The 14,783-nt window shown below is 48.0% G+C and overlaps 1 protein-coding gene across 4 annotated transcripts in view; it reads left to right on the forward strand.

Moving 5' to 3' along the window:
* LOC125720723 (zeta-sarcoglycan) overlaps positions 1–14,783 on the forward strand; it is a 62,733-nt gene that overhangs the window by 17,379 nt on the left and 30,571 nt on the right. Inside the window, exon 1 of one of the 4 annotated variants that reach the window (XM_048996503.1) lies at positions 1,005–1,018. The exons of 2 other annotated variants lie outside the window; for them this stretch is intronic. In XM_048996503.1, coding sequence (XP_048852460.1) covers positions 1,013–1,018 — 6 coding nt within the window. In that variant the 5' untranslated portion in view covers positions 1,005–1,012. Of the gene's footprint in view, positions 1–1,004; positions 1,019–7,008; positions 7,193–14,783 lie in introns of those variants that run through there. One more of the 4 variants, XM_048996506.1, reaches the window with a different exon arrangement.

Consider the following 14,783-nt stretch of genomic DNA (forward strand, 5'->3'; position numbering starts at 1 on the left):
TTCTTTCAAATTTCCAGCTTGGTGTCAGGGCCTGTGCTTTTAGATGGGTGGGGGAGGGGCATGTGCCGGGGACTCATCGTTAGGTTGGAGGCGAGGGCCGCCTTCTGGTAGCTAGTGTACCACAACCCAGCCAAAATCAACAGTGCCACCCACACCTGCTCTTGTCAGGGGTGGATATCCCTGTGGTCCTCAAAGAGATCAGAGGTCAGACACTGAAGAGGGATGAATCGTTCCCTGAAAGATGGTTTATTAATGCAATTTTACCATGTCTCCTCCTCTGTGCCCCCCCCCCCCCCCCCCCCCCGGCCCAGCCCTGCAAAACTGTCATTCCCTTACGTGTGTGAAATAAAGACAGGTAGGGTTTGCTACTGTAAGCTGGATTGTCCAATTAGATGAATAGTCTTTTCTGTCTTCTCTTGTATTGTCCAGTTAGGTGATTTAGACCTTGCTATCTTCAGATGGATTGTTCAATTAGGGCTTGGGGATGGAGTGATGGACTCAGAGTTATAAGTGAGATTTACAGTCTCACCTGCGGCCTGGCCTTTCAATGCGGCCAGGCCTGCCAGCTGGGTGGTTGGTGGGCCAGGCGGCGTCCATCCTTTCTTCCTCACAGTCCATAAGGAACTGAAAGGAACTTGCCCGTGTTACTGAGCACACCTACCTTTGTGGTGACAGGTTCAGCGTGTCAAATGTCACTGTACGTGTCACGTTCCATAAATCCCATGTTGCGCTGTGCTGTGGCCACATGCCATCTTCGTTTCTTCCCTCAGCTCCCACAGTGGACCTCTGGCAGAAGTTTGCAGTCGTGTGGAGCTTCGGACCTTGCTGGATTTATTGCCATGCGGCCTCCTTGTCGGAAAGGGCTCGTAAAAAAGTTCACCGCCATCTCGGCTCGCAGAAAAGGGCATTTGGAGGGAAGCGGAGTACGAGAGAAATGAAAACGGTTCAGGGTGCTGACCTGCTCCGGATTATTGATGATCCCACACCTGGGAAAAGCAAACACACTGGGATTATGGCTGTGAGATCATCGCCTCAGTGTATTAAAGAAACACTCACTCTCCTGCTTGCCCCCTCCCACTACCACGTTGCTGGGCGCTCAGGGTGCACTCATGGAGCTGACTGGTGCATCATGGTCCGGGGGAAAGCAGCGTGTGTGGTTTGGGAACCCTGCCTCTCCCACAGAGGCTTATGTGTAGAAGTGGAGAGTATAAAACACCCCAATATGTTTGTAAACATAAACACAAATCTGAGTGTGTCCACACTCTCACTGAATACTGAATGGATTACTATACTTTTCATTGTGTGTGACATTTTCCCTGCTATCCAAAGCCTAATTTCACAAAGTCCAGCGGCTTTGCCCTCCCACCCAAGACTTTGAGGGATTACTGGGGGATTTTGTGGTGCCGTTTGATGTTTGTCTGTGGGCTCAGCTGAAACACACCCGTCTGCTCTGAGAAGGTAATTACACACAAAGAATCTCCCCCTCCATCTTACGCGTGGCCCAGAACATTAGTCGCTGTCACAGGTCTGTGGATCTGCTGTTGTTTGAAAGTGGTATGGGCGTCAGCAGCGTTGAGATGCAGAGAGGGTGTTGGCTCTTCTGCTCCATGCTAATTAAATGTGGATCATGCATCGTTAGCTTGATGCTGGCTGCAGTTTTTCACGCCCCCATTAAAAGGCCACTCTTGGCAGGACAGGACAGGGGGCCCGGCAGCTCCTGCTCAAGACCCTGGCCCCAGCTCTCCGTGCGGATGGATTTGCCGATTATTTCTGAGCTCCTGTGGCCACAGTCCCAGTTCACAGTGGTCCGATAAACTGGGTACTTTAGAAGGCTCATTAGTGTGTGGGTTGGAGTACCTGTATATTCACCCTGGGCATACCCTGCTTTCAGCTTTCCTGGACTGTGATCCAGATCAACACAGTATGGATGGATGGATGTTTTTTTGCAATGTTGATTTTAGTTTAGCTGAGCTTTAACAAACATTTAAAGAACTCAGAATTTGTGGCATTTGCCATCATTAATAATTACATTGTGCTTATTGAATTTTGCACAAAGGTTCTTCACTGGTTAACCGTATTTGTTGATTGTTTCAAACTGTAATAGGAAAGAGTTCTGACTGGCACGACTGACCTTTTACTGGATTGTTTGCTGAAATGTGACCCAAAGAAGTGGTATTTGATTGTGCACTGATACCCCAAAGCCCCTGGTCATGTGATCTCTTCCTGAGGACAAACTGAGCAGGAATCCAGACCTTTTCTGAGAGTTTTGGTGTCAGGGTGTGTTTCTGACATAAGTGCTACCTGTAAAACAAACTATGAATGGGTACAATTTCTTTGCAGGAAAACTCAGTGGGCCGAAAGGCCGAACCCAGGGAAGGCCTTTACTGAAATAAGGAGGAATCCTCTTAGAGAGTGTGCTGTACCTGCCTGTCTCCCGTACCTGCTTACCCAGCACAGACCACAAGGCGGTGGATACCATTTATTTAGGCCATGGTGCTCTGCCGTGAGGCACTTCTTGGGGAACGGGAGCATAACTCTGTCACCGTGTGTCTATATGCTGTCACAGAGGGAGGAGTCGCCACCTGTTAGTCGTCATATGAGTGTGAGTGAATGTCTGCATGGCTGTATTCATATGGGAACAAGTTTAATTCAGGGTCAGAAGGTTAAATTACATAAACATAGGAGCTGAATTTCAGTTGTCCTCACTAGCTGCCCCCTAGTGTCAGTGGCAGGCTTTTGAGACAGGGGGGAGATGTAGGTGGCATTGGGGGGGGGGGGTTCTTAGGCAGAGTGTCAGGGCTCAGAGGGGAATGCGTGAAGGGGATCAATGCCTCACCAACATAGCAGATCTGTTTGGTCTACCTGGACGCTCCACTGTCATGCTTGTTTCCCTATCTGGTCCTCAGAGACCCACCGTTGGTCTGTGTTTTTGCTCCCTCCAAGTTCCCTGCCAGACAGTCCACATTTGCAAAAATGCAATAATGTGGACTGTCTGTGGGTCCCTGAGGACCGGATTTGTAAAGACCCTCCATATGCTCTGGTTCCTGTCTGCCACTTGAACTTGAGTGTCATGTTGAACTTGAACTTGAGGGGCACGTACGGGATGGGATAGTCTGGTGTTCAAAGTGTCCTGTGCAGTGTTTCTGTGGGTGTTGCATGCATGGAACAGTCAGCTCTTGACGCGTGGCTTTGCTCTGTCAGAGTGAGAAAAGGCTTGAGGGCCCTTTCAGCGCCCCTAAGCACCGTGTTCCACCTGCTGTAGGTAAATAAGCAGCACCACAAGGTCCACATCCGAGCTGGCCTGACTCCCACTAGGATGTGTGCCAGCACTCCTGACTCCTAAAGAACTAGACCTGGTTCATAGCATCCAAAGTGAAAGTTTGGTATCTTCTTCTGGCCTGCAGTGTCTCAGACTTTTATCTTTTCCTTTGCTCAGCAGCTTTTTAGTCACCAACATGTAGTCACATCCCTTACAGGGAAATCAGAGACCTTTTTAAAATCCCAGTAAACGCTGTAGCTCTCGTTCGTCTTTTACAAATCCCCAGCCTGTCCTCAGAACTCTGTTAAGAGAACTCATTAGCAGACACAGGAACAGTATGGAGAACATAAGCACCATGATAACCCGCTAAAAACGGACAGGTAGTCTGCACAGGTGTGTGTTGTGCAAATAGCGGGTGCTATATGTTTCGGTGTGAGACCGGGGTGTGTTCGGGTGGGATGGAGCCCATGAGATCTTGGTGTGACGTCTCAGCGTGTCTTGTGCTTGCTTTGAGGTTTGCATCTGATGAATGACTTTTCTTCAAGCCACATTTTAATTGAGGTATTCACATGAAATTATGGATTTTTTTTAAGTAGTACTCAGCTGATTAATTCAGTGATAATGTGTGTGGGGGATGGTTCCACATGCATCTGAATGAGTGTGCCGTTCACCCTAAGTGGATTGTGGGAGTCCACACACCCTGCACAAACTAAACAGTATTCCTAGAATTTTTTGTGGTGGTGTGGTGCAGTATTTGCTGTCAAATACTGCCCATCAGGGATACCTGACCCCCACAGGTGGTTTGTGATTGGCCCATCCAAATAGATCGATCTTTGATTGGCCCGTTTGACCTGTTCAATCTTGTGTAATCAGGCAGAATAAAATGCAGAGCCAAAGGGTCGGGCACAGGTTATTAGTTTTTTGGGGGAGAAGGTCTGGGGTCAACACAACGGAGCCAGTGCTCATACACAGTGGGATTGAAGAAACGCTGATGCAGTCAGACAGGAAAGCTGAATGCACATGAGCTAGACAGCAGGGGACAGAGAGATGAGGATGCAGGGGATGGGCTGGATGTCAGGTCCAGTTCAGGGAAGAAAAAGGCAAACGGCGAACTGGAAACTGGGAAGAGGCAGATTGAATAGTGTCCTGAGTCCTTATTCCCCTATGCTCACCTGGTCTGTCCGTCAGGGGGCAGCTTGTAGCTTAGTGCGCTAAGCCTCTGTACCTGTGATCGGAAGATCGCCGGTTCGAGTCCGGCTTCAGCACATCTGTGGGTCATTGAGTAAGGCCCTTAACCCTCCAGCTCCCGCGGTACTTCTAAGAGTAGCTGCCCTTCACAGTTAGCTTACTCTCACCTACTGAGAGCAGGTTGGGGGTGGTGTAAAGAGAATTTACCTACAGGGGTCAATAAAATATGGTTTTATTTATTATTATTTCTTTTGTTTCCTCTCAGGGTTGTATCTGCTTTGGTCTCGGATTGTCATTCCGAGGAGATGGTGATGGTGGCGGCCCTGTGTTCTTGTCTGGACCTTCTGGGCCTTTCAGCCCCCTTAAGTCACAGCCTTGAGATTTTATATATTCAGCTTGGAAAAGCCCATCACCTTCACAGCATTTGGACCATCCAGGGTTTTCTGTGCCCACACCTTCCGGTCAGGGCTGTGAGAATCTCATCAGGACACATCTTTCACCCTCACAGGGTTACAGACCCTAAAGCTCAGCCTTTCTACAGAGCCCAGAATGTCGTGGCAGAGTACAGAGCTCTGTACAGCATTCCCTACACCCACGAGCCTTTGCATTACTGAGCGGTGACGTAGAAGGGTCCTCAGCAGAGGCGGCCGTGAGTCCTGCAGTGGATTTATGCTGGATCACTCCAGCCTCCATCCTGGTGTAGAGGTCACAGTCCAGGGGCTGCTGGAGGAACTACTTCATCTGCAGGCCCCAGCTGAGAGGCGTCTGTTCTCCAGGTCCGCTATGCCTCCCACACCTGCCACCGTATGTCTGTGAGCTAAATTGGCTCCATCTGCCTTGCTGCGTAATTCAGGGGCTCCTCAAGGTGAGTGGATGCCCCTGTGCTTTGGAGGTATATTTAGAGCTTTTTAAAATAGTGTTTTGGGGCGGAGGGAAGGACAAGGCGGCGGGGTGGGCTGTTGCCTGCTTTCCAGCGAGGGGGTGGCTGTTTTTAATCGTAGCTGCTCATGAAGCCTGTGTCCCTGGATACTGGCCGCCTGTGTCCCTGGATAGCAGAGCCTTGCTGGGGCAGGAGGAGAAGCTGGGTTGTCCTGCATCTCTCATGTCACTCCCCTCTTCCGTCATCTTTTACCTTTTTTTTTTTTTTCTTCCTCACACTGATGCCCTGTCAATCAGACCATTCTGGATTATTCCATACAGGATCACTTCCCAAAACATTAAGGGCCCGCAGCGAGCTCTGCCCAGTGTGTGGGCAGGAGTGGGTGCCCACCGTAGTCATGCCAGTTACTTTCCAGGCCCAGTACTTGGTCCACTGGTCTAATTTTCATTCCCCAATGCTGGGGGGATGAGTCTCTGATGGATGGACCAACACCAAGGAGCTAATGCAGACAGTGATGGGGTGTCGGCGCCGACCTGTGGTACTCATCTTGTGGCTCTCAATGACCACACACCACCCTTCTTAGGTCTCATGCCTGCTCATCAGCCCACCATTGTGGGAGGCTGATGTCAGCATAGACATTTTTCACATGCTGTTTTTATCCCAGATCCACCCCAAGAATTGCCCTGTTTTGACTGTCATCCAAAAGCATCCTGAATTTATGTGATCAATATTCATGTTCCTCTTCAAATGTAAGATGAATCGCTCTGCATCCTGGGAATGTGCTTTTCACTCAGGAAATATGCTCCCTTTTAGCCGGCACTCAGGGCTTCATGGAGAGTCTGATGAAAAGCCAGAAGTTAACTCCTAACTTCCCCTAGAAACTGATCTCCATTTCCTCTCTGACATTGTCCTTTGCCCATGCTGTGTAATAAGACGCTTTCGGGGTTTGAATCCTTTGGCAGTTTTGCACAGGCAATGTTAAGACATCAAGTCCAGCTTCCAAAGTTAGTTTGCTAACTCGATAAATAAATGAAATAGTAGCGTCTCTCTAGCATTTCCTTGAATGATCCATGTGAATAATATTTAGCTTTTTTGATCTGTGTGAAAGTGTTAACTTTAATTGGTGTTAATCGTGTTGTTGCTGCCAGTGCGGGATGATGTTTTAAACTCCTCGCTTTGCTTTGGTCATTTGTGGGGCCTGCGAGTGGCTCTCTGCTGTCTGTTCGGGAGGGAAGCTCCCGGCCGAGAGGGTGATCAGAGTTCTCGGATAATGAGACTTTATTGCCGATAGTCTCATGCTAGGTCTTTGGCAAATCTATTGGAGAAATGCAGGTGGACAATGGTAAAGAAACTAAAAATGACTCCAAACCAGAGCAACCGAAGTTTCCCCAGGAATTTCATCTGACAGAATGAAGCCATTTTACCTGATGGGACAGGATCACATTTTATTAGTGCTGGGAAATCTGATTAGCCTCTCCTGTGATTCCCCACGATGCTGACAAAAAGGTTAGATCAGCTACAGAAACATGATTTCCTCGTGTCGTTTTCATTTGGCACTTTTATTGCCTTTAATAATTTGGAATATAGATGGACATCCTCGTAAAACCGCAGGAATTATAGTATGAAAATTCTAATTAAAATGGTAATGAGTATCTGTGATTTTTCTTACTGTATTGATGTATAGATTCACTATGGCAGCGTTTTCAGATAGTGTGTCAGAAAGGAGCGCCTGTGGGCTTTTGGCTGAGAGCGCCGACGACCCTGTTTCTGCGTTTGGTCCACGGCCCATGGCCTGAAGAGGGCGCTCCAGAAAGCTCAGTGAAAGGCAGACAGAAGCATGTCCCTGGTGCCTGAGTGAAGTGCAGGTGAGCAGTGACGAGTTGCTCAGATCAAACCAGGCTGACATCTCGGGCAACAGGGTGCAGACCACTGTTAATTTCGACACCATGATTTGATTTAGTCTTAGGCTTAGTCCTTTTGACAAAAATGCAGTTATTTTTTGTTCATATTTCAGTCATCTAATTATTATTTTTTGTGTGGTTTTGGCCAATGCAAATTACTGGATACTTAATTGACTGGACACACACACACACACACATTTGTAATTATCCTTGTGGGGACTCTCCATTCATTTCTATGGGGAAAACTTTAATTCTAACTTGACAACCTTAACCATCAGTAACCAAAGTAAATACGAGACTTTTGGCATTTTCAGTTTTTTGATTGCATTCACATTTTTTTGTAGGGACCTAAAAAAATGTTCCCCCAGAATGACACAAAAACGTGTCTTTATTACATTGTGAGGAACATTTGGTCCCCACAATGTAATATAAACATAATTGACACACATATACAGATTGGCCTACTTCTTTCCGCTCTGGATTCCTAAAAAAACACCTGTAAAGCAGTTATCATGGCATGCGGTTTGACATTGCAGTTCTAAAATGGATTTATATGAACTTTATCATGAAATAAAATATAAATAAAACCAAAATTTAGTCTAAAACAAATTACTTGCATTATAACAAAAGACCAAAACTGAAGTGTCCCATCTCAAAACTGTGAACAAGTATCAGATTATCGAGATCCAACTGGGCAGTGCTTATTTCTGCCCCTTGTTCAATTCATGACAGTGAACTTTTTAAACACATAAAAAGAAAAAGCAGTAATTTATCTCTTCATTTCATTGTGCTTCAAGTCTGTGATGACTGTTCTCATTATAGCTACTCCGTAGTCTTGTTTTTTTCCTCATCAAATGTGAAGTTTGTTCCTTATCAACGTTTTCTTTCCTACCTAAAGGCGACTGGCACAGACTAATCTTCAATCATACCACTCCAAAATTACACCGCAGTACACAGTATTTTGACAGTCTTTTCAAAAGCAGTGCTATGCCAGTATTTTTAAGTCCTGCAATTAAAATTTGCTGTGGTAAGCGAGAGTCCCCAATAATGAAGTGGGTGGCTCCCATAACAGAATTCTTCCAAGCCTAGCACAGACGTAAATAGCTTACAGTCAGACTTTAGAGAAAGAAGTGCAATGGTTTATGCGTCTGAAGCCGGTTAGATCGACATTATCTACTTATGACTGAATCCTTTTCAAATTTAGTGTTTTCCTGACATTTTTGTCATTTTTTTTTTTTCGTTGATGATAGTGTCAGTACATTTCATCATAGTTTTTGGCATCATAAATTAATTTTTATTTTATTGTCATCAATAAAAAAATTTTCATTGGATGGATAATTTTCGTAATAATTTTCGTCACCAAAATTAACACTGATGTAGATGTGGTGGTTTGGAGCCGTTACTAGTGGCTACACTGGGACGCGGGTCAGCGTACCTGCAACTATCTCTGCATTTAGTCCTGCCAGGATCTTTATGTTGTCCCTGTACTCTGTGTTCTGGTAGCTTTTATCCGATTTGTTGTGCCTGGCTTCACAGACACGGAGCAGCGGGGGGGGGGGGGGGACTCTTACTGTGGTCCTTTCTGGTTTATATGTTTTCATGCATCAGTCTCAGCTGGCCCTTCGTCCACTTGCCTTCCAGTTCGGCTTTCTGTGCGTCGGTTCCTTCATGGCTGCCCGCTTTGCATACCTACTCGGCTCACCTCCTTGCTGCCAGGCCGACCCATCACGCCTCAGGACCCCGCAATGAGTATGAGGGGTAGTCTTGTAATTATGGGCAAGCCGGCAGAACTGTGGCAGGTTCCCTATTTCCTCAGACAAAGCCAGAGGCAGCATCCCTGTTCCGTGTCCGATTCGGCTGGGTACACCCAAGCCAAGTGGTTCCAGGTAGGATACAAGGTTTAGAGGAAGTGCACCTGTTATCTGCGCTTTGGTAGTTTGCTGGGGGCAGTGAGTGCTGCCTGTGTTCCCTGTGCAGGGCACTGTGTGAAGGTTGCACATAGAGACGCCCTTTCACATGTCTGGTTCTTTATGCCCTCACACCTGGGCTTTATGTTGGCTATGGAGCATGGAACATATGTGAAGGTTACACTCTGAGATATCTTCTGCAGAAATCCAACATTTGAGAACATCCTGACAGCAAAGTTAAAACTGTGAGGGGGAAACTCCCACGTTGCCTGAGCGGAGCAGCGTTTGAAGCCGCAGTCCGTGTCGTGGCTCACTGTCCTCCCGTGTGGGCTGATTTTTTGCTCCGAGGAGCTCAGGCAGCTACTTTCAGCCATGGTCTCTGCTTGCGTTACTCAGAAAAGGTGAGGTACGCGTTAGCCTCAGTGAGGAAGCCATGAGGTCATCCATCAGTGGAAACAGTGGGTTGCCATAGAAATTACAGAAGGCGCATTGGAGAGGAGAGAGTGGAGTTACCCATGGCAACAGGAGCTTCAAATAGCAACTCGCACTGACCAGCTCTTTCTGGAGGGATCAGGGCCTGGGGTGGGGTCTGTGGGAGGAGGGCCTGAGAGAGGCAGAGTTTGTGGCAGAAGGGCCTGAGGAAGGTGTGCCTGGTAGGAGGAGAGGAGTGGGTCAGAGGCGGAGTTTGTGGGAGGAAAGGAGGGGCCTGAGAGAAGGGTCTGGAGAAGGAGGCGGTGAGGGCCTCGAAGAGGAGGGATTTTTGGGAGAAGGGTGGGAGGTCCCTGAAAGATGTATTTAGTAGTAATTTTTTGATCCCGAAGCAAATTCCAAAAGTTTCAATAGTACATACAAAAAGTGATATCACTGTACATATACAAAAGACATAATATTGTACAACAAAACAGTTCAAAACTAAATTGCAATGTGCAAAATAAAGTGTGCAACCTTTAATTACAATACTATTCGAGAGGCCTGAGTGGGGAGAGGGGTCAGGGGGACCCTTATTGTAGCATTTGATGGCCCCTGGGAGAAAAGACCTCGGATGGCGTCGCTGCAGCTGCACAGCTGTGTGAGTCTGTTGCTGAAAATGCTTCTCTGTTTGACCAGGGTATGATGCAGGGGCTGTGAGGCATTGTCCAGTTTGGAGAAAATCTTCTTGAATGTTCTCTTTTGGATGGTAATTTAGAAGGAATCAAAGTGGATTCCTAGAACAGAGGCAGTCTTCAGACTGAGTTTGTTTGAGTCCCTTCTTGTAGCATTGTTGCCCCAACACGCCATGTTATCCAGGTGCACTCCTAGGTACCTGTATGTGCCCACCCCTTCCGCATCCTCTCCATCAATAGTGATTGAAGATGGGGGGCTTTTTGATCTCCTGAAATCAACCACCATCTCTTTGGTCTTTCCAATGTTGAGCTGCAGCTGATTTGTATTGCACCATTCAGAAGGGTCTGGAGGAGTATGGGAAGAGTGTGAGAGGGGCTGGGTCTGTGGGAGGAATAGTGGGGCCTGTGAGAGAGGAGGAGGAGTGGGGCCTGTGAGAGAGGTGTCAATGGGAGAAACCAGATAGATTGCCCTAGATGCGACTTGAATGAGGATCCCTGCTGTTTGTGGCCCCTAGCTGAGCCCAACAGTCTAGTGCCTTGTTCTATGCACGGCTCCAACCGCCTGTGCTGTTCACTGGACCATCTGCCCTCTCCAATGGGCTTTGGACTTCCTGTGTCTCTACAGATGCTGGGTAATTGCGCCCTTTCACACATTTTCTTTTCCGGCAGAAACACTAAGGAGATTTTATCCCAAATCTATTTCGCTGGCTGATTGCAGGCTGTTGGGGTGGAAGGGCCCGGCCTGAGGGCTGGGACAGCCGCAGTGCTGTCAGATGACAGAGCAAAGCAGCAGATGTGCAGGGAGGCTGGCTTTACACAGTGGATGCGGGCAGGATGGCTTGGAGGAGATTACCCAGCAGGCTTTGGGGCTTTAGCTGCATGTTGATCAGAGGTGGGCTGGTCTGTCCATCTTTCTTCAGCTGTTACGGCTGGTTTGCTGAATGAAGTGGCTCTGTGTCCAAACCGTTGATAACATTGATAGTTAAGCAATCAAGGGTGGCTAGCTGGTACCCTCCAGTGGCCCGTGAGTGTTGTCGTATGGGATGCCGTGAAGGAGCAGCACCTTGGACTCCGGTGATGCCCCCTTCCTTCATATTAAGTGGCCCTTTTGATCTGATCACCTTCTCTGCTTGCCCAAAGTACACAAATGATTAGAATCCATAGCGGCCTATGTCGCTCCTGTTTCCTCTGTCAGGTGGTGCAAATTGGATTTCTGTTTGATTTACACACGTGCTCAGGTGACAATGAATCACCTATTTTTTTGGAGTGGCAGAATGAGTGTGCCGTGCCTCACAATCCAGCGCCCGCTTGCGAATAATTTAACGGTGTGTTACGAAAGTCACGATAGCTGGAGGCGTTTTTAACCATGATCCAGAATGAGCCCATTGAATAACATATTCATCTTCGCACGCTTAGAACCCCTGATTCATTAGCTTTTTATATCCTGATGCTGTTCTGTCTGGGTTTTACTTTCCATTTATTACTTCCTGAATTTATGGCTGTTGCTTGCTGGTTTGTGCTCGGACCTTCAGGTCTCCTAAGTGTGGCCCTGGGCTGTGCTGATCCTCCTCTAAACTGTCGTGTAGGTGAGTCCAAGGTATTTATCTTAGTGACACAACAAATCATGACATTTAGTGTGCGTGGATTTGGAGAATGAGCCCCCATTCTTTTCTGGATTTCTTTTCTTTTCCGGACACGGCTTTTAGTTGGATTAACTTTTATTAATTTTATTTTTCTGCATTATCTTTTTTTTCATGTAGGGCCCTTTAGTGCTGGACGTGGTAGACCTGTAGTGTTTGACCCCGTAGGCACCAACGCCCCTTTTAGCGCTGGACGCCGTAGGCACCGACGCCCCCTTAGCGCTGGACGCTGTAGGCACCGACGCCCCCTTAGCGCTGGACGCCGTTGGCACCGACGCCCCTTTAGCGCTGGACACTAACTAGATGACTGTATATTGAGCTGCAGGCTGGCCAGCATCACTGTGTTTATCTACAAACCATTTCCCAAGCAGAGTGTGATGTGCTCTCATGGCGGGGGTGGTGGGGCTCAGGGGACCTCTCTTCAAACAGTTTGATATTCAGACAGCATGTCCAATGAAATTTTAACCACTGTCAGGAGAGTATTTATTATTCCAGTCTCCAGCCCTGTTCAGCAGTCCACCAAGGAGAGCAGATATCCTCAGTCTCTCTGTTCAACATCTTCCTACAAGTAGGAGGAGTCCTTTCCTGGTGGACCGAAATGCTTTCATGAAATCTTTATATGCAGCATCCAAACATGGAAGCCTAATGAGAAAACCAGGACCACGGGCTGTGCTGTGAGTGAGAGAAAGGGGCTGTCAGAGGCCCAGCTCTCCCTGCTGTGCAAGCGGGGAAGTGTGGCACGGCGGTGTGTGAAATGGGCACGCTTGGCTCCTTCAGGAAATAGCTGCACGTGTCTTCCGGAAGGTGCGGCTCCGTGCCGCCAGTGAAATGCCGCAGGGTGTTTTTGTCTGTTCCCGGAGGGAGTGTGTCTCCCGCTCTGCCTGAACCTGGCGCGTTTGCCTGAATGCCACCTGCCGTTTACTCCCGAGGCCCCTGTCATGCCAGGCTCAACCATCTCATTCTCTAAATGAGGCTCTTTCTGAAACGGCAGAAAGATGGGTGGGGCTTTGTGAGTAGCAGCGTTTGTCATCCTTCACTTATTGGTTGCTTCTCCCTGGCAGTGTGACTCCACCATCTTATTGGCTGCTTTTAGCTTGTGCCATAATTCGCTCTGCTTTCATTGGCTGCTGGAGCCTGCTAAGAAATGGGCCATCAATCCGTCATGCTGATGCCCAAGCAAATGCAGCAGGGTGACGATGGACTCTGAGACGCTGATGACTCGAAGTATTCAGACACGGCCAGATGAGGCTCCGTGTTCACCAAGCCTGCCCTCCACGGGAGAGACCAAAGGTTTGATTAAAACACAATTACACACAGTATTGTTTATTGCTTACGAGGGCTTTGGGAAGCCAGTAATGCCTGTTACACAGTTTGCATCTACAGTGTGAGCATAGGAATCCCCCAGCGTGACCTTGGACTGGTCTCCGACGCCTATGTGCTATGTGATTACCCAGGTGCTATGACCTGATATTGTTTGCCTATCGGTGCACTTACACTTTGACAGTGGAAATGCGTTGTGGGATTTCCTGCCAGTGGTCCAGAGCCCCAGTCTCACAGATGTGCTTAGTGCAGTGTGCCCGAGATGCTGACAAGTGCCTGGACTTTGGATCCAGGAGCTTGGTTTGCAGCCTGTACATTTTGTGGCAAACTCAGCCTTCCTTCCTTGCTGGAACAAAGTACACTGGCAATGTTTTCTTTTGTTTTATGTACCTTGGAAATAACAAGAGAGGGCCCGCTGGCAGGGTGTCACCAAATGCAGCTCGGTAACGGTTAAAGTTGCGACTGCGTAGGCTTGTAACCTGCAGGCTGTCTGCTCAAATCCCCGGTGGGAGTCCGCTGTCGTCTGAACAGGGTGCTTAACCTTAACAGCTCCAGTAAAACATACTGTGCCGTGACTGTGAGAAATCTTTGTGTCTTAGGGTACAAAGTGTTGGCTAAGTAGCTGCAGCAAGTAGCTAAACAGCTTAGTCTTCATTAGGATGTTATTTCAGGTCCCATAGCACATAAACTATATATTCAGTTCAGAGGCTCAGGCCATGTTGCCTTTCCAGCTTAATCACGGGTTAAATGAAGCATAAAGAACAATAAAAATCATCCTTTAATGGTGCTCACTCAGTGTGAGTGCCTGATGGGCAGGAGGGAGTCACATAGCATCAATGCATGTATTTTAGTTTTCACAATGGACCACAGTGATTGTTCATGTAAAGGAGCAGTCTGCACATGAGTGGACTTATCCCTCCTTTTCATTTAATTTCTCACTGCTATTCCTTGTGAGACGGAGGTGGGGGGTGCAGACCATCAGAGAGCCCTTTAAGCTTAAGGCGGCAGCCCGTCTAAAAATGGCACAAACCTCATTTGATGAGGCAGCCATTAAAAGTTTGCCTCCGATCATAAGTAGGAAGCTTGGGGCTGTTGACAGCACAGCAGGGGGATGCCCCCTGCTCCCCCCCCCCCCCCCCCCACCATCCCCTGGGGTACACTGTGGGAGGTTCCTTCACAAGGTTACACCAGGAGAAAGGGAATTGCATCCAACAGTCCAGAAGAGCTAAAACTCATTAGCTTCCATAAGCAGCAGGATTGTGGGGTTGGGAGGGGGGGCGGGTAGAATTTGGTTGTCATGGTGATAAAGGGCTTCAGCACTGAATGACTTCTCACTGTGCTCCCAACCCACACTGTCCCATGATCAAAAATACATCAAGGTTCCTCTCCTGCTCCTAAACCCTGCCTCTGCTTTAAATGGGACTTTGTCAGGGGATATTGAGAGAGGATGAGTTTTGTGAATGTTGCTGCTGAACCTCTGGCCAGATACATCCATAGTAAGAAATAACCCACCTCACTGAGCAGAACTGAGCTTTCAGGCATTCCTGAGCAGGTTCGGATGGAGGCCCACAGCTGCCCTGACGTT

The sequence above is a fragment of the Brienomyrus brachyistius genome, chromosome 25 (assembly GCF_023856365.1).
Source record: "Brienomyrus brachyistius isolate T26 chromosome 25, BBRACH_0.4, whole genome shotgun sequence".
Taxonomy (NCBI): domain Eukaryota; kingdom Metazoa; phylum Chordata; class Actinopteri; order Osteoglossiformes; family Mormyridae; genus Brienomyrus; species Brienomyrus brachyistius.